Source organism: Peromyscus maniculatus, chromosome 4 (genome assembly GCF_049852395.1).
Source record: "Peromyscus maniculatus bairdii isolate BWxNUB_F1_BW_parent chromosome 4, HU_Pman_BW_mat_3.1, whole genome shotgun sequence".
NCBI lineage: Eukaryota > Metazoa > Chordata > Mammalia > Rodentia > Cricetidae > Peromyscus > Peromyscus maniculatus.
The window spans coordinates 64,726,003-64,745,971 of record NC_134855.1 but is presented as its reverse complement, the minus strand read 5'-3'; the positions used below and the strand labels follow the sequence as shown (position 1 = coordinate 64,745,971).

The 19,969-nt window shown below is 35.0% G+C and overlaps 2 protein-coding genes across 2 annotated transcripts; one reads left to right on the top strand and one right to left on the bottom strand.

Moving 5' to 3' along the window:
- Positions 1-5,239: 5,239 nt before the first annotated feature.
- On the bottom strand, positions 5,240-6,205 carry LOC102929114 (olfactory receptor 5D18-like). The gene has a single exon (XM_006997549.3). The coding sequence runs from the start codon at positions 6,203-6,205 to the stop codon at positions 5,240-5,242; it is 966 nt and encodes a 321-aa protein (XP_006997611.2).
- Positions 6,206-12,576: 6,371 nt separating this feature from the next.
- Positions 12,577-18,991, top strand: LOC102928809 (olfactory receptor 5D18-like). Its single transcript, XM_076568672.1, has 2 exons — positions 12,577-12,805; positions 16,697-18,991. The coding sequence occupies exon 2, from the start codon at positions 16,721-16,723 to the stop codon at positions 17,678-17,680; it is 960 nt and encodes a 319-aa protein (XP_076424787.1). The 5' UTR covers positions 12,577-12,805; positions 16,697-16,720; the 3' UTR covers positions 17,681-18,991.
- Positions 18,992-19,969: the final 978 nt, after the last annotated feature.

Genomic DNA, 19,969 nt, shown 5'->3' with positions numbered 1-19,969 from the left:
TTTTTTTTAATGATTACTATATTTGTCAGACCAATTGTCACTGGAAGAAGCTACCTGAGAAAATAAATCAAGTAAAGAAAAATTTGCAATTGTCTCACAGATTCAAAATTTGCAGTTGAGAAATCAACCTTGCTTCCTGGAGGTCAGGAAGCATTAATAGAAGGCTCTGCCCTAACAAGCTTTCTCTATCCCCTCTTTGATTTTCCATGAGAACCTGGATGGCAGATCTTCCTGTCTTAGTTAATTCAGTCTAGGGGAATCATTCACAAAAATAGAACCAAATCACCTAGAATTTTCTCAATGTCACCAAATTCACATGAGTAATAAATATGATTTAGGACATGGAAATCAATTGTTTTTAGAAGATCAATTGACAAAGGAGAGAAGAGGTATTATTATTTTATATATTCTGTGTATTGTTTTTCCTTAGTTAGAGAACTGAAGGAATTTCATACTTAGACCACCCCCACACCTATGAAAATACACTTCTTTTATAGTAAAGGACATTTTTAATGGGAAATGGAAAAAATTAACTCTCAAGAAGCACAGACTATGTCACAGCAGTTAGTTGGAAAGACTAAAGTGAATAACTTGGTGACGAATTTTGGATTTTTCTATCCTTCCTCCACCTAAGTATAGAAATACCTTTATGGAGGGAGGGAGGGAGGGAGGGCGGCGGAAGGGAGGGAGGGAGGGAGGGAGGGAGAGAGAGAGAGGGGGGGAGGGAGGGAGGAAGGGAGGGAGGGAGGAAGGGAGGGAGGAAGGGAGGGAGGGAGAGAACTTTTTGATTAATGTGGAGAGAATGGTGAGATGTTTGCAGCATTGCCACTAAATGAAAGCACTGCTCTCTTGTGCTGAAAACCAATTATGTCATTAGAGACTGAAAAATGTCTCAGTGATAAATTCATTCCCCACAGGGAGACACTGTTCATAGACTGTTAAGAGCCTGATTTTTCATGTTTTAACTTGGAAGCAAGAAACGTCTTTGCAAATAAAATTTGTTAAACTCAGTAAACTTTTATTTTCTGTTTAAAGCAAAGAAACTTTCTGTATTAAGAATAATTAACTGTATGCAAACTGGAGTTTATTAATTAAAATGTGCAGTACATCTTTGAATGAAGAAGACAACTTGGGGATGCACCATGGGACAGAGACAGACTCTGTTCCTGGTTACCTTTCCTTGATATCAAGAGTGCCTCCTTGATATGTTTGTAGCCAGATATTTGCAATAGACTTACAAATAAGAGGGTATAACATTCATCTTCCTCTTTTTGATACTGCTCTGTGTCAAAGGCTGTAACAGTATGCCAGTCAAAAGGTATCAATTAATTCTCTTTAAGTGGGCATTTTAGATCTTCTGTATTTTTAAATAAAGTTAGTCTTGCTAAGTATTCATCTTTAATGTGTGTGTGTGTGTGTGTGTGTGTGTGTGTGTGTGTGTGTGTGTGTGTGTGTGTAAGAGCAAGAACATAGGGAAAGGGTCTGTGAGATGCTGTCTTCAGGACATGACAAGCACTTGCGAGCATGATATTACAGCAGCCAAGGTTGCATGCTGTGGATCTACAAGAGATTGTGCCTGTTAAAAGATCACTGATGAAAATGGAATGACAGGACTATACCATACCTTGCTGGACTGTTCGTTATTGTTGGGTTGCACAGAAGATATAATCAGCTTTATTAGCAGACAAACAGTCAGCTAATAAAGCTACAATCATTCCAAGTTTGGAACAATACATGCAACATAGTTACAGCCTTGGAGACAAGACTCCAGAGACCATACATTGCTCCAATCTTTTGAGGTGTTAAGAAAAGCAATTAAATGAACATTTCTGATGCAATACTTTTTTAGGTTACATAAGTATGAGTTTTAATTGACATGTAGTCACGGTATACTTTCAGGGCATATTTGTGACATTTCAATAAATGCAATCAACGTATAATGATCATTTCTGGTTTACTGGACTATGTATTATCTCAGACTCTTAGCATTTACTGTTGCTCCGAAATTTGAAAAGTCTCACCACCTACTATGACATTTTCACTCATTCATCAGCCATAGTTATACTGGTCTAGATAATATGATTGTCCTGCTGTCCAACTGCATTCACGCACTGTCTTCACCTCCTGCTTTCCTGCCCTTCTCTATCCAAGCCTCTAGTAATGGGGACTCCACCACAGGATACACTTTTGGGCCTTCAAATATAGGTGACAATATCGAGTATTCTTCTTTAGTTGTGAGGATTACTTCTCTTAATTTCATTTTCTACATACTGTAGTATTTCAAAACTGTTGTTTTAGATTAATATTAAGTTATAGTATATATTTTAAAAAATCTCCTTTATTTTCTTCTCAACAGCATATGGGATCTTCTTCAAGACAGATCCTGTATCTGCCCACAAAAGAAAGCTCAGATTAAAAAAAAAGAAAAGAAAAAAAGACAAAGTAAAAGAGCAAATAGGAATCAGTGTCATATACAAATCACATAAAAATTATATACAGTGATCAAATGATATTTATCCCAGAGAGGTTAATCAATACATGTATTAGTAATTATTGAACAGCACATCAACACATGAAATGTGATTATTAGGAAACATTTGATCAAGTATAAACACACACACATGCATGCAAGCACACACACACACAGCAAGAGAGAGAGAGAGAGAGATTAATAAAAATTTCTTCAATCATCTTTTCTTAATAAAGATGGTAATTGATACAATGTCTACACCATAAATTATTTGTCTCAAATACACAGTTTGTTTAATGGATACTATGTTTGATAAAATTATTGTCACTGGGAGAAGCTACCTCAGAAAACAAATCAAGAAAAGAAGAATTTTCTTTTTTTGCAAATGTCTCATAGATTCAATCTTTGAAGACGTGAGAGAGATCACCTTGCTTCCTGGAGGTCAGAAAGTATTAACTGAAGACTCTGCACTAACAGGCATTCTATATCCCCTCTTTGATTTCACACTGGAACCTGGATTAAGGGGTGGCAGGTCTTCCTCTCTTAGTTAATTATTTCTAGGGGAAACACACACAAAGATAGAGCTAAATCTAGAATTGTCTCAATGCCACCAAGTTCACAATACAAAATAACTGTCACATATATCAGTGAGATTATTTGGGACATGGAAGTGAATTGTTTTTAGAAGATCAGTTTGCAAATGGGAGGAGAGCTGTTACTATTTTAGGTATTTTGGGTATTGTCTCTCCCTAGTTTGAGAACTGAAGGTATGTCATACTTGACCCCCTCATTGTGAAAAATGCTCCCTTTTTTAGTAAAGGACATTTATATTCAGAAGTAAAAAGAATTAACTCCCAAGAGGCACAGACCATGGCACAGCAATTAGTTGGAAAGATTAAAATTTGTTGACTTCAGAAAAAAAGAAAGAAAGAAAAAAAAGAGAAATATCTCACTTTAATGTTTAAAATAAAGAAACATTCTGTATTAAGAATAATTAACTGTATGCAAACTGGAACTTATTAATTTGAAATTTAGTACATCTTTGAATGAAGAAGACAACTTGGGGATGCACCATGTGGCAAACTCTCGTACTTGATACTGCTCTGTGTCAAAGGCAGTTACACTATGCAGTAAAAAGGAATCAATTCTCTTTAACTGAATATTGTCCACCTACTTTATTTTTTATATAAGTTTGCTTTGTTAAGAATTTGTCTTGGACCTGTGTGTGTGTGTGTGTGTGTGTGTGTGTTTGTGTGTGTGTGTGTGTGTGTGTAAAGTAACAGAAAGAACATAGGGAAAGGAGCTGTGAGATGCTGTATTCAGAATATGACAAGCCATTACATGCATGATATTACAGCAATCAAGGTTGCTTGCTTTAGACCTGCAGAAGTTGTGCCTGTTAGCAGATCACTGAGGATAAATCACAGGACCATACCCTACCTTCCTGAATTGCTGGTTATTGTTGGATTGCAGAGAAGAGATAATCCTTGTCTTCACTTGAGTGCCCAAATTTGAGCCCACAGCTCTCCTGTGATATTTAGAAATGTGTGGCAAACATGAAGCCCTGGTTGAATTCAGTGTCATAAGAAAATAATTCAGAGAAAAGAGTTCTGGAAAAGCACTCTGCTGAACTGTTGGTGACAAGGGACTTGGGAAGGGAAAGTATATAGCTTAAAATACGTTACTAATGCTGAGCTATCTTGTTATGATTGATAGTTGCAAACCCATTTCTGGTTAAAATCAGTGTGTTAGAAAGCAAACAATCTTTTACACATCCTGCTCATAGAGACTAATTTATATAGTGCATAACACATATACACGAAACATGCAGAAAGTGGTACTACTTTAGCACAATAAAAGGTTTATTAAATGACTGGCACAACATTGCATTCTTAGCTCTTACTTATATTTTTGCTTCTTTCTCTTGAAAAAATATATTCTTAACATCATTGATTTTGAAAATACCACAAACTCCTTTCATGGTGGACAAATTAAAACAAACAAACAAACAAACAAAAACCCAACAATATCAACAATAAAAAACTTGCCTGTTTAAAATGTTTTATTTGTTGTCCTTATGTGCATCTCCTGTGTTCAGGGGATGGTTTTATACATGCCATGGTTCCTTGTGGAGGTCAGAGGACAGCTCAGTGAAGTCAATTTTTTTTCTTCTATATTTTCTTTGGGTCAGGAGATCAAACTCAGGTAGTCAGGCTTACATTGCAAACATTTTTCACTGAATCAACTCAAAAGCCTTTTGTGTTTGTTTTTCCTTTTTAAAATTATAATAATAAAAACCTTCAAAAGTCCCATCATTAATTTGAGATTTCCTTTCTTCCAAGATTGCTTGGGTACATTCTGTTTTTATTCTTATATACTGGCCATCTACTTGCTTCAAACACTAACAACATTAGATTTTGCCTTAGCATAGTGGATATATCTACTTTTACATCACGCATATGTTCTATGAAATTCTCAGCTTTCTGAGGTATCAGATATAAGGCAATTCCATTACATAACATAAAGTATTCCCCATGGTATATATCTTTTCATCTTTATAATGAGATTATAAATTATAATGTTACTTCAGCATTGGAGTAGAATATAAATGGCTAGTGAATTCTCTGGTTTATTTCTGAAAAGTGAATACAGAGAACAGGGAATTATCTTTAAAACAATTTCTATTTCTGTTCAGTTGAAGATATTAATTATTAATTTTAGTGTGATATTACTCTCAAACTCTATAAAACTACTTTACTAATGCCATGGTTAAAGATCTCGAGAAGATGAATGGAACAAAATTATAAATTTAATATCCATTATTTTTCTGATTGTATCCTTCACATCTTTATTTCTTACACTGTAAATCAGGGGGTTGACCATGGGAATCACGAGTGTATAAAACAAAGAGGCCACTTTGAATGTGAGCTTTGAATTCTTGGAGTTGGGCACAGAGTACAGAAACAAGATAGTGCCATAGAAGATGGTGATGGTAGCCAGGTGTGAGGCACATGTAGAGAAGGCTTTGTGGCGCCCGCTGGATGATTGCATCTTGAGTATGGTGACAAGGATGAACATATATGATAGGAGGATAATGAGAAGAGTGCTGATGGCATTCACAGTGGAAAGTGAGAACAGAAGTATTTGGTTAAAATGAGTGTCGGAGCAGGAGAGGGCTAGTAGTGAAGCGAACTCACAGAAGAAATGATCAATCACGTTGAAACCAACAAAAGATAACTGGACAGCAGAACATGTCATTGTCAAGGAACATGTCAGTCCCCATGCATATGATCCCACTACCAGACTGATGCAGACTTTCTGGGACATGGTTACTGTGTAAAGCAGTGGGCTGCAGATGGCCACAAAGCGGTCATAGGCCATAGCCACTAATAGAATGGATTCAGTAACCACAAAGATAGCAAAGAAAAAGTATTGTACTATGCATTCTATAAAGGAAATGGTTCTGTCTCTTGCAACAAGGTTCACCAGCATCTTAGGAGCTATGACAGAGGAATAACAGAAATCCACAAAGGAAAGATGGCTAAGGAAGAGGTACATGGGGGTGTGTAGCTTGGAGTTAATTTTGATGATGATGATCATGCCAATGTTACCTACCACAGTGATGCTGTAGATGGTGAGAAACACCAAGAAGAGAGGGACTTTCAGTTCTGGGTAATCTGAGAAGCCCAAGAGAGTGAACATGGGCCCACTGTTATTTCCATATGTCAACGACATGGTTTTTCTTCTCCAGAATATGGAGTTTATCCTAAAACTTAATAAAATAGAGAATGAGGGAGAGAGCTGGGAGTATTTTTATTGTCTATACAGCCTCACTATGCTATAATTTCTGGATTAAAAAGCAAATTCCTCTTTGAACATACCAATTTTGGTCTGCCAGAGAAACTATAGGTCACACAGTTTAGAAATTCAGAATCATTTTTAGAGCTTTTTAAATACAATTATTGAGTTAAATTGTATGCTGGATGCTGGAATGCGATTTTTTGCACTTATTCTTGCAAGAACATGGAATTGTATTATCTTTGTCTCCAGTTAATTTTATACCTAATAGAGTAGCCTCTCATTTTCATTGTATATTCATAAATTATTAACCTATATTTTCTTAAACCTCATATTCAAAAACAAAAATTTCAAATGTCTAAACATAATGTATATCATATAATTATACATTTAAATTATATATATATATATATATATATATATATATATATTCTGTGGACATTGTTATTCTACATTGGATCTGAAAAAAATGTGTATCTTACCCTGGGAAACTACTTTCTAAAAGCAGCCTTAATAATTTATACAGCAAAACTTCCTTATTTTCTCATATATTGCCTAAAGAATAGAAACAGAATAGAATATAAGGTAATTTTACTTTATGGAGCACAGGGAGACAAAGCAGTCTGTAGAGTACTTTCCTAGTGAAACCAGGGACCTGAGCTTTATTCCAATAGCTGGGGTTAAAACAGTTGTATGTGATATGAGCTTGTAGCCACTGCACTGGGGAAATGGTCCTATGTAGCTCTGTATGGCTCCCTTGATAGCCATAGTAGCCCTTTTGATCTTCCAAATCAAGGTAGATGGTGGCTGAGAAACATTTCTGAAATTATCCTGTGGCCTCTACAGACATGTGCACATGTACACATTGGAATGAGAGTGACAGAAATAGTGTCAAAGACAGAAAGTGACAGAAACATAGACAAGGAGACAGAAAGGTTGAAACACACCCCCCCCACACACACACATATACACCAACAATCACAGAATGTGTATTTCTATGCAAGAATAAATCCAGTGATTTGAAAATACAGACAAACCTATATACCTATATCTAGTGTCCTGGTATTTTGATTCAAAGCTGTTCATTCATGTTCATTCATTTCTCAAGCACCATATCCCCATTTATCTTTCTTGTCAAGATATTAACATAATTGTTTTAAAGTAATCATGCTTTCCTTATGAAACAAAGTAGAGACTTTGAACTATCAGATGTAATGAAAATAATATAATTAAAACTAAGATATACTGGAATATACTGTCAAGATAAAACATTAAGCTAAGATATAAGGGAATCTCTGACATGCAGAGATATGTTGTATTAAAATATGGGTATATTTCATCATGGTCAATAATGCCATATATCAAAATTACTTATCTTCATATTGAGTTATTTTCCTTATGGAAACTAATATCTACCTGTCTTTTGCAGCCTAAAAGCAAACCTTTTGCCGATCAAGGTGGAACTTCTGTGAGTGGGATGACATACACAATCTTGTATTTATTGCTCCAGTCTTGGAGACACAAACTCTGGAGACTGAATATTGCTGATCTTTTGAGGCCACAACATAAGCAATTAAAATTAATTACTTTTGTCTGATGTACTAGTTTTAAGATCATCCATATTTTAATGAGGCATAAGTTACATGTTTCATGCAGCATTATATGGCACACAATACTCATATGCAGCATACAATGAAGAGCAAAATAACTGGTTTGTATAAAATGCACACATTATCTTTTTAATACTGAGAACATACAAGATGCTTTGCAGGAGGTACTAATTATAGTTATTTCTGATGATTTCCATAATTACCCTAGTCTGATAGTTATCATTTACTGTTAAATCTTCTATCCAATTCCAAATGTAGCCTGTGTTCATCAAACATCCTTTCTCCAAACTTTCTCCCCTTAACCTGCACAAGCTCTAGGAACATAGAGCCTTTTCCTTCAGTACCCAGATGATTTCATCAAAAGGTCTTCCATTCTAACCATATATTTGAAAACAATAGACATTTTACAAATGAATAATAATCAATTGTGTGCATATACATGTTTTCAAAATCCATCATGGGCTCCACATTTTGACAAATCATGGACTAATATAATACATAACTGAATTCAGATTTTTTTTTCAAATACTAATTCCAGTCTCTGTGTGTATAGCTATATATACACCTTATGGAACATGGGGAGACAGAGCAGTCTGTAGAGTACTTTACTAGTGAAACCAGGAAATTGAGGTTTATTCCATAACTGAAGTTAAGACAGTTGTACATGATAACATAAGTTTGTAGTCACTGCACTGGGGAGATGGACATATGTAGATCTTTGTGGCTTGCTTGCTAGCCATCAAAGCTTTTTCTAATATTTCAAAGGTAGATGGTATCTGAGGAACATTTCTGAAGTTATCCTGTATCCTTCACACACATGTGCACATGCACACACACAGAAATAGAGTAAGACAGAGACAGAATTTTTTTTTTAATTATATGGTCTTTCTTCATTCCTTCATTATAAAAGTTTATCCATATTTTCAATTATGTCTATATTATTTTTGTTTTTTATCAACAAGTATATGAATACTTTCTGAGGTGAAGAATACTACAAATGAAACTGTATTTACAGATGTTCACAGATGTTACCTGACTACAGGTGAATGTTCCTTATGTTCATGGGTACTTTGAACATTGCCTGGGACAGAAAATATGGCAACCATTAGTGAAATCTAAATCCCAAGATACTAATCAAATCATAGCATAGATCTCCTAGGGCCACAATAATATAAAAAAGAATTTAGTAAAATATTTTTTTCAGAAATTTTATAAATATATAGAGATGAACAAAAAACGCCATAAATGATCTGTATTCAACTATAAAATTAAGTACGCCCAGGAAACCCATGGACATAAAATTAAAGTATACTAACATATAAAACACAAAAAACAACAGTAAAAAGGAAGATTGTCAGATGCATTTCTACATGAAATACTAACATTGTAAATTGTTTAATGATATGATTCAAGGAACTAAAATATGAAAAACAAAGCAAACCCAAAATGCATAGAACATAACATCAGACTGCAAATAACCAAGACAAGGACAAAAACTATACATTTTCAGTGAAAGGTATGCTTTATAAAGAATATATTTCACAAGCCTTTCCAAAGAATAAAAAAATACAAAGAATAAAATAGGTAAAGACAGAGATAACAAAATAGATTTATAACACACAATCGTAAAAATTATTATTAGAAATAACATTTGTTTAGTTATTTGAGGATTTCATACAGTATATTTCAAACATGTATATCACTTCAACTACTTCCCCTTCTAAATCTTTTCATTTTTTTCTTTTTGTCCCTTTTATTAAGCATAGTTTCTTTCCCCATACAATATAATCTGAATACAGCTCCCATCCCTCTACTCCTCCCAGTACTTCCCTAATCTCTCCCATCTGGATTCACTGCTTTCCTATCTTTCATTAGAAAACAACAGACTTCTAAGAAATATCAACAAAACATAACAAAATGAAATGTACTAAGATAAAAACATTGGATAAGCCAGGCCAACAGAAGGAAAAGGGCCTCAAGCAAGCACACAAGAATCAGAGACCCACTCATTCACATATTCAGGAGTCCTGTAAAAGTACTAAGCTAAAAACTGTTTTATATATGCAGGGAACCTAGTGCAGACCCGTGGAGATCCTGTAATTGCTGCTTCAGTCTCTGTGAGTTCATATCAGCTTTGCTCAATTGGTTTAGAGGGCCGTGTTCTCCTGGTGTCCTTCATTCCTTCTGTCTCCCCTGCTCTTCCTGCCTCCTCTTCCATGGGGTGCCCTGAGACTGAGGGGAAGAATCTCATGGAGATATCTCTTTTAGAATAGTGTGTTCCAAGGTCTCTTTCTGTGTGTAATGTCTGGGCCTCTGTATGTGTTCCCATTTGTTACAGGAGGAATCCTCTCTGATGATGGCTGAATAAGGCACCAACCTATGAGTACAACAGAATATATTTAGGAGTCAGTTTATTATTACTGTGGACTACACTTGATTTCCATACCTCCCCTAAAATGCCATTCAGTTCTAGCTATCTCTCCTGCAGTTTCCTTCCTCAATCCCATTTCCCCTCCCCCTTCCCACCTGAGCCTGCTGTTCTATTGTTCCCTTACCCTACCCTCTCTGCTCCATTCTCTCCTAATTATCCTCTCCCAGGGAGAGCCATGTATCTTCCTTAGTCCCTTCCTCTATGCCTGTCTTCTCTGGGTGTATGGATCGCAGCTTGGCTATCTCTTATTTAATAGCTAACACCCAGAAGTAAGTGAATACACAACATATCTATTTCACTGGGTCTGGGTTACCCCACTGGGGTGATTTCTTTATTCTAGTTCCATCAATTTGCGAGAAAGTTTCATGATGGCATTTTTTTAAACAGTTGGGCAATACTCCATATTCTAAATGTACTACTTTTTATTTATCTGTTCTTCTGTTGATGGAAACCTACATCATTTCCAATTTCTGGCTATTGTGAATACAGCAGCAATAAACTTGGTATATTTTGTGTGTATGTTAAAGAGTGATATAGCTGGATCTTGAAGTAGATTGATTACCATTTTTCTGAAAAACTACCATACTGATTTCCATAGTGGCTATACAAGTTTTCACTCCTACCAGCAATGAAGGGATGTTCCACTTGCTCCTTATCCTCATCAACATGAGCTGTCACTTGTGTTATTGATCTTAGCTATTCTGACAGTCATAAGTTGGAATCTCAAAGCAGTTTGACTTGCATTTCCCTGATGTTGAACATTTTTTTAAGTGTTTCTCAGCCATTTGAGTTTCTTCTATTGATATTTGTTTAGATTTCTACCCTACTTTTTAATTGATTATTTGTTTTTGTGCTGTCCAATTTTTTGAGTTCATTGTATATTTTGGATATTAGTCTTCTATTTCCTGTAGATTGATAAAATCATTTCCCACTCAGTAGGTTGCTACTTTGCCTAATGATGGTATCTTTAGCCTTACAGAAGCTTTTCAGTTTCATGAAGCCCCATTTATGAGTTATTAATCTTAGTGCCTGCATTAACAGTGTTCTCTTCAGAATATCTCCTCCCGTGCCAATGAATTCAAGGCTTTTCCCCACTTTCTCTTCTATCAGGTTTCATGTATCTGGTTCTATGTTTAGGCATTTGATCTATTTGGAGTTGAGTTTTGTGCAGGGTAATAAGTATGGCTCTATTTGGATTCTTCTATATTAAGTCATCCAGTTTGACAAACACCATTTGTTGAAGATGCTGTCTTTGTCTCCAGTGTATATTTCTGGCTTCTTTCACAAAAATGAAGTGTCTATAAGTGTGTGGATTTATGTCTGGGACTTCAATTTGATTACATTGAACAATATGTCTATTTTTATGCCAATACCCTGCTGTTTTTATTAGTGTAACTTTGTAGTACAACTTGGGATCAGGGATGATGAGATCTCCTGGTTTTTTTGTGTTTCCATATGAAGCTGAGAATTGTCCTTTCAAGAATTGTAAAGAGCTGTGTTAGAATTTTATGGGGGATTGCATTGAATCTGAAGATAGCTTTGGGTAGGTGAAAATATGCAAACATGGGTTAACTAAATAACTTAATCTTGAACAATCAAGGAGCCAACCAATAAATCAAGGAAACAAGGTATTCTTGAAGCATCTGAAAAGTAAGGATTATAAGCACTGATTTTGGGATACTGCAATAGTACTAAGATAGTCATTTGTCACAGGAAGGCCAATATCAGAGGCAAAAGATATCACATGAACAATAGTTAACTACAGCTTCAGGAATTAGAATTGAAACACAAAGCACATCTGGAGATGGGAGAGGTGGTTTTGTAATTAAGAGCAGTGACATGGTAGCTAACAAGCATCTGTTACCCATTGACTGGAGGATATGACACCATTTTCTGGTTCTTTGGGTACTGTAGACATGTGATACACAGATATATATGAAGGCAAAATGACTATAAACATAAATATAAATCCATCAATAGTAAAGAAAAATATATACTCCAATATTAATAGAATAAGAGAAATTTTAAAAATCTAAAAACTAAACAAAAACAAAACACTAAAGATTGAGCAGATGTTTTCCCTAAAAGTTAAATAAATTGTGATATCAAACATTATAATCTCTGATTTGCTAAAGTTACATCATATTACTTCATTAATTTCCACTGCCTATTTCAAGATCTCAAGAGAAAGGGACTAGATTGTCCCAAAGGCTTGTGCCCCCAAGGCTGTAACTTCTAATATAATAATGTAAATCTCTCAGACAAAAGACATTCTACAGTTTTTAACAGGCTGAAGATTGAAAGAAAAGACTGTTTCCTTTCTTCTTCCTTTCTTCCTTTCTTTCCTTTTTCTTTTCAGTCAGCATGACAATTTTGGAGGAAAGAACCCAGCCATTGCTGTTTCCCTGGGTTTTGGAGCTTGTGTCCATAATGAAGAAGTGGAGAGCAGTCTTTCTGCAGACATTTTAAAGGGCTCATCTAAACTCCTCAGCACAGGTAAAGAAGGACAGATGGGGTGCAGGGATAGAAGAGAATGGAAAATATGAGAAATGTTAGTCTTCTAAGTTCTGTAAGTGGGTGGAATCAGTGAGATGATAAGATATATAATTATTTTTAATGAATCACGAGAGAAAAAGCGGGTTGTAAAAAGGTTGAGTGGGAAGGGTAGTAAAACACTTGTGGCTTGGAAGGGGACAGGGACACGGGGACTAGAAAAGTATAATCAGGACAGACAGAGTGATGAGAAGAAGAAAGGAGGAAGAGCCACACAAATAAAATGTGATGAAAATGTCACGAGGAAAGCCATTCATGTTAATTAAAGAAACAAATCAAAGTGCAACAGTCTATGCTAGAGAAAAATATCAAAAATACTAATTTCCTTTAGAATTATGAGCTCTTGGAGCAAAGAAACAAGCAAATAACATGAGAAAAGATAATAAGGAAGATTTGTGTGCAAAGTAATAACAGGACTGTTCTCCTGGATCCACTGTACTCTGTGCAATTCATGCTTACAGGAATTGCAATACTTTGTAAAATGAAACATTATGAATAAGTGAATGTGACAGCTAGAGTCCCTTGCTTAATAATAGAATGTCTTAAGAGGTTGTATGTCATATCTCAATTTCATGAATATAAGAGCACAGAGGACATATGAGTGAATTACTTTTGTAAGTATTTTGAAACTATTACTAACAGATTATCTGAAATTATACCATGGTCTATATAACAAAGAGATTATTACCAGAAGGTACAGAGATACATATTCTAGGTAAGGAAGTATTTGGTACTTGACCTCCAAGGAAACAATAAAACGTAGTATTTTTGTTATTAATTACAAATTTATATTTATAGGAAATCCCTGTAGAATGTAATATTAGTTAGTTAGTTAGTTAGTTAATTAGTTAGTTTGTTGTTTTTTTATTTCATTCTCAGATAATTGAGGGACAGAATGACCATATTAAGTGTCTTGAATGGAGAATCAGAAAATGAAAAAAGGCAAACAAACAGATAGACTGGCCTAGAAATGTAAAGTTTCCGTCAGTCTTCAGGAGAGCTTACTCTTGAAGAGAGAATCCCCTTGCATTCAGTTTTCTTGTGCCTTTTCTTGGTGAAGGTGTTAAAAATATCTATTTTCCACCACAAATGCTCCATTTTCCACAGTTGTACCCCAAGAGTACTTACCAATATTCAACAAGATGATTACTAAGAGGAAATAATTAATCATCTGGGCCTAGAACATAATCAGTCTGATGTTCAGGAAGTGTATATATGGCTAGGTGTGTGAGGATCAGAGGTGTAGATATGAGGATGGAGGCAGGGCTCTATTTGTATGCTAGTGAGAAAGTCACATTTCTCTGCCTTGAATGCTAACGAATACTATAAAGCAGTAAAATACAACTTCTCTTTGCTATGTTTTTATTATTCTGTCAATGTGGAATGATTAATAAAAAGAATTGTCTGAATTACAGGGCATATTAACAGAAAAACTAATTATTATGCATCTGGTTTTAAAATGTACCGGGTCACAGGGTAAGGAAAAAAGTGAAATAAGATCAAAACAAAGAAGCACAGCACGAATTGTTAGGACTGTGTAAAGGTATAATAAAAATATAGTTCAAAATTTACTCTAATACTGAGTATCAGTTTAAGATAATATATCATTATATTAACATCAGTCTTATCACTTAGGAACTAATAGTATTCAATGAAGAAAAAATAACTAATTTAAAATAAGTATAATACAATCTCACTCTATAATCAGAAATATATAAAGTCAAGAGTTTGCATTTTAACTCAATGTGTCTTTAAGAAGAAAGCATTAATGTGTGGGTGAAAAGCTTGGTGAAATTCTGAGTGAAGTTTTAGTTAGAGTTGGTTGAACTTGGGATTGACTGGGAGGCCAAAGATTTAAAAAGCAGAAGATTCTCTCAAGACACAAGTTGTGTGATAATAGTGTGTTTTGTGTGTGTGAATGAGAATTTGTAAATGTTGAATTCTAGGCTTCGACAATCATTGTCAGTGCAGATCAAGCTGCAAGTATTTTTTCAAATATCTTAAGTTATATTTTCTTTTTCAGAGCTGCTTCTTATTTGGGGCTACTTTTTTTTTTTAATTGAGGCGTAATTCATAAAAGGGTATATTGTTTTGATGAGACTTTTTACAACTGTGGCTGGATGTCTTTCTTTAGTCTTCCAAGAAGGGCCATTTTACTTTTTTAGAGTTACTTTTTAAAGTCATGAGGTCAACAACTTGGACTACTATGCATGTAAGTGCTAATGCAAATTAAAACCCAAGTTGACCTCCAGCAGCAGTTCATTCTATGTTGACAGTGAGAGAACACTTTGCCTGTTAGGATACTGTTACTCGTGGACTGAAATGCTGAAGAAACCCCTCCCCCTATTTTGTTTTTTTGCAAAAATCAAGGTATATTCTAGGGTTTCCTGGTTGACCTCAACAGATAAACTGAGATGATAGTCTTAGTTCAGAAATGATCTGAATGTAGATTTACAGTCTACGTGTACAGCTGGCTAAGTGAGATCGCTTTCACAGTTCTGCATGTATCCCATCGGCTCCCCATTAGTCACTGAACTCTTAAAACTGGTATTGTAACATTATCACAATGTTTTGCGCCAATTTTATAAACTTTACAGTGCAATATGTGTTCCTTTTCTGAGGCAAACCAAAGGTATATTTCTCAAGGTTCTGCTGCTAACAGCAGTGTTGATGGAGGATTTTTTATACATTTGTAATAGATAGAAATAAACCAAAAAGAAAGAAGAAAAAAAAAAAGTGGTGGAGGAAAAGGTGAACACTGCAAGAATACTCAAAAGGGCTGAGAGTTGCAAACGCCAAGAATGGCTTTGCATAGTAAATGGAATAGAACAGCTCTGAACTATAGCTTACTTTTCCTGGTTTGGTCTGACAGAATGATTGAATGCTTTTGTACAAAAATCAGAGCCTTAAAAACAAGGATTTGGTGAGATTGTAAAATGGTGTGCCACTTTGGCAAAACAGTTTGGTGGTTGGTCAAAATGCAAAACACTGTTACTCTGTTACTCAACAATTCTACCCTTAGGAATAAATCCTCAAACTACTGAAAATATGCACCTATGAAACATGTACATGAAAGTTTACAGCAGTGTGTTGCTAATAGTAAAAAAGTTAAAACAACTCAAATAGCTATCAAATACTGGAGAGAAATAAAATGTGGCTTATTCATACAATAGAATATTATTAAGACATAAAAATGAATGAGAAACTGACAGATTAAATGACTTTGGTGAACCTTCATAATTTCATTTGTAGATCTTTCCATTTCTAATTTATAAATACATTTGGGGTTATAAATTATAAATGTACTGCCTCTTGTCAACATTGTATACTTCTATTTGATGATTTCTGTGTCAAACATTATATGGAAATGTTTCCAAGTATTTTCTTTTTTTTTTTTTTTTTTTTTTTTTTTTGGTTTTTTCGAGACAGGGTTTCTCTGTGTAGCTTTGCGCCTTTCCTGGAGCTCACTTGGTAGCCCAGGCTGGCCTCGAACTCACAAAGATCCGCCTGCCTCTGCCTCCCGAGTGCTGGGATTAAAGGCGTGCGCCACCACGCCCGGCTCCAAGTATTTTCTGTATTAACTGTGAATGAATAGAACAAAATAAATTGCCTGTGATGGGAAAATAAATAAATAAATAAAAGAAAAAAAAAAAAAAGAAGAAACTTTAAATATGGTATTTCCATTAGTTTGTGCCCTGGTCCTTCTTTAAAAGTCCCAGTAGTCTATCTAAGACAGCCGGTACACAGATGCTGAAAGGTGTACTTTACCTCACTCATCACAGTTTACAGGTGTTTCACAGGTAACCTCTTTTTATTAATTTTTCTCATTTTCAGAATTGATCATACTCTTACAAACCAATGATGTTGCCATCAGAAAGAAACAATAGTGGGGCAACATTCACACTCTTGGGCTTCTCAGATTATCCAGAACTGAAAGTCCCTCTCTTCTTGGTGTTTCTCACCATCTACAGCATCACTGTGGTAGGTAACATTGGCATGATCCTCCTCATAAGAATCAACCCCAAACTGCACACCCCCATGTACTTCTTCCTCAGCCACCTCTCCTTTGTGGATTTCTGCTACTCTTCCATCATTGCTCCCAAGATGCTGGTGGACCTTGTTGCAAGAGACAGAACCATTTCATTTATAGAATGCATAGTACAATACTTTTTATTTTGTATCTTTGTGGTAACTGAAGCCTTTTTATTAGTGGTTATGGCCTATGACCGGTTTGTGGCTATCTGCAGCCCCCTGCTTTATACTGTAGTTATGTCCCAGAAACTCTGTGTCACACTGGTGGTGGGTTCCTATGCATGGGGTCTTACATGTTCCTTGACACTGACAGGTTCTATTGTGCAATTATCTTTTTCTGGTGTCAATAGAATCGATCATTTCTTCTGTGAATTCTCTTCAGTGCTAGCCCTTTCTTCCTCTGATACTCACATCAGTCAATTACTGTTGTTCATTTTTGCCACTTTTAATGCTGTCAGCACACTCCTCCTCATCCTGTTGTCTTACCTATTCATTGTTGTTACTGTCCTCAAGATGCATTCAGCCAGTGGGCGTCGTAAGGCTTTCTCCACCTGTGCATCCCACCTGACAGCCATCACCATCTTCCACGGCACCATTTTATTTCTTTTTTGTGTGCCCAACTCTAATAACACCAGGCTCACAGTCAAAGTGGGCTCTGTGTTTTATACAGTGGTGATCCCCATGCTGAACCCCTTGATCTACAGTCTTAGAAATAAGGATGTCCAAGACACAGTCACCAAAATAATGACCATGATACCACATGTTAAGAATGTTAGACACAATTAAAATTTTCAGACATTTGGAGTCAAGTAATTTCTCATTGGACTTCACATTATTTTGTGGTCTTTCATGAATATATGAACTGTTATCATATATCGTCTTAAGCATGCTTTTAGAATTAGTTGAATTAATATTATGCATGGTTAAATTAATGGGTTTGGTTTGGAAAAACCAAATCTACTTCTTTTAGCTTCTGAAAAAGGTTAAAGGTATTTTAACATTTCATTCCAAAATGGATCATGCTAAATAGTTTAAAATATAATTATTTAGATTACATGATAATATGTGTTTCATCTAAAAATACTTGTATAATCTAATAAATATCATTCTATCTTCTATTCTTGTCAGATGTTTAGGACACAGGAGCATCTTAAAAAACAGAATGTTTTCATTCTCACATAAAATAAAATCATTGTGAATATGAGAAATAGCACTTGCCTTCAACAATGCGGTCATCTATAGTATGGAAAGGATGAATGTGACTATTGCATGATACAGAAAATAATATCTTCGATAGAGATTTTTAATGAAATGAATGTAGTAATTGATCAAAGGGTGATAGGAGGATGTTTTCACAAAAATATGTATAATTACAAATTTAGTTCATAAAAAATATATATATTTTGCATATAACTTTCATTGAGGGATGGATTTTACTCAGAAGAAAAGAAAGTTATAACATCAGGCATATAAGAATATTGTTACTGTATCAATAATCAGAAATTGTTTTGAGAGCTAATATGACCTTATTGATGTGTGATTATGTGTGTTTGCATGTACTCAGCAATAATAGTTATTTAAATAACATATTCTAAGTATATTTTAATGGATATCAAGAGAGACTCAACCAAAATTTAAAACTAATTTATTGTATTAAAGAAATCTGACATTCCATATCAGGCCTTATGTAGTCCTGTCCACCTTTTCTTTTATACTGATATTGTTACAAGATGCAGGAAACAGAAATCAGATGTCTTCTCAAGATTATACAAGCAGCAATAATTGACTGCTTAGGAGAAGGGATCCTGTGACTGACCAAGCTTGCTACAATTCATGCAGAGAGCAAATGTCTAGATTCCCATCTTCCATGGTACCATTTTTCTTCTCTCTTGTGTGCCTGACTCTTAAGAACTTCAGGTTCACAATCAAAGTGGGCTCTGAATTTTACACACGGTTGATCCCATCTGAAACCCCCATATCTAGAGAGACTCCAGTGATGCTTTTTTATGTGCAGGAAAGCTTTACAGTGACATGGGTGGCTCTGAGTTCATTCCTCAACCAATGCCCTCTAAATAACCTCAATAAATTCAATAAATGAGTTGAGTGATGTAATTACTTTTGTCTGCCCTTAGTGCCTTCTCTTAGATGAATATGTATTTACTCACCATTTCCAGCAAATGAAATGAAAAGCAATATAGGTTTATTTCTATCATATGTGGAGTAAAGATGGTCATATTATAGTTATACAAAAAAAATCTATCAAGGTGTCTTCCTGCTTTATAATTGCTAATAATTCAGTAAACCACCAAAGAGATGAGTTTCACAGTATCATTTTCATACTTATATATAACTTTTCTGTATTCTTACTTGCTTTGGAAATAGCGGGGAGATCAGAACATGTTTGAGGACAGCCTGCTCTACATAGAGAGTTCACAGTAAACATGAGATGCAGATCAATATCTTGTATTAACTATCTCATCAACCAGATAAACAATCCAGAAACTCAAAACAGAAGGAAGAAAACAAAAAGTAATCCAATCAGAATAAAAAGATAACGTTAAAAAAAAGAGGAAAAGGAAACCCCTCCCAGTAGTATTCTTAACCGCCATAGATTCAATTTACTTTTTTAAAAGTTGAACATAGATTCTTCTCTCATACAATACATCCTGACAACAGTTTCCCTATATCAACTTCTCTCAGCCTCCCACAATACCTAGGCAAATATCCAAAGAACTTAATCCTACTATAGAGATACTTGCACATGAATGTTTATTGCTGCACTGCTCTCATCAAAAGCAAAAGTCAGTGTAGATGTCAACCAACTGAGGACTACATACATGGCATATGGCACATACAGAGAATTAAATTTAATTCTTCATAAAGAATGGAATTCTATTCCTTGTAGAAAGATGGATAGAACTGAAGATCATGTTAATAAAATAAATCAGACTCATAAATGAAAACATTGGATTTTTTTTCTCATATGCAAGTCTGGATTTCAGTATTTATATTTGTGCATATATATTGGCTTTTATTTCATGACTCTATAAAGAGGCAATATGATAGGATAAAGCA

Excerpts from the sequence above, each read along its gene's own strand:
- LOC102928809 (XM_076568672.1), top strand. The coding sequence starts at position 16,721 with ATGATGTTGCCATCAGAAAGAAACAATAGTGGGGCAACATTCACACTC.
- LOC102929114 (XM_006997549.3), bottom strand. The coding sequence starts at position 6,205 with ATGTCGTTGACATATGGAAATAACAGTGGGCCCATGTTCACTCTCTTG.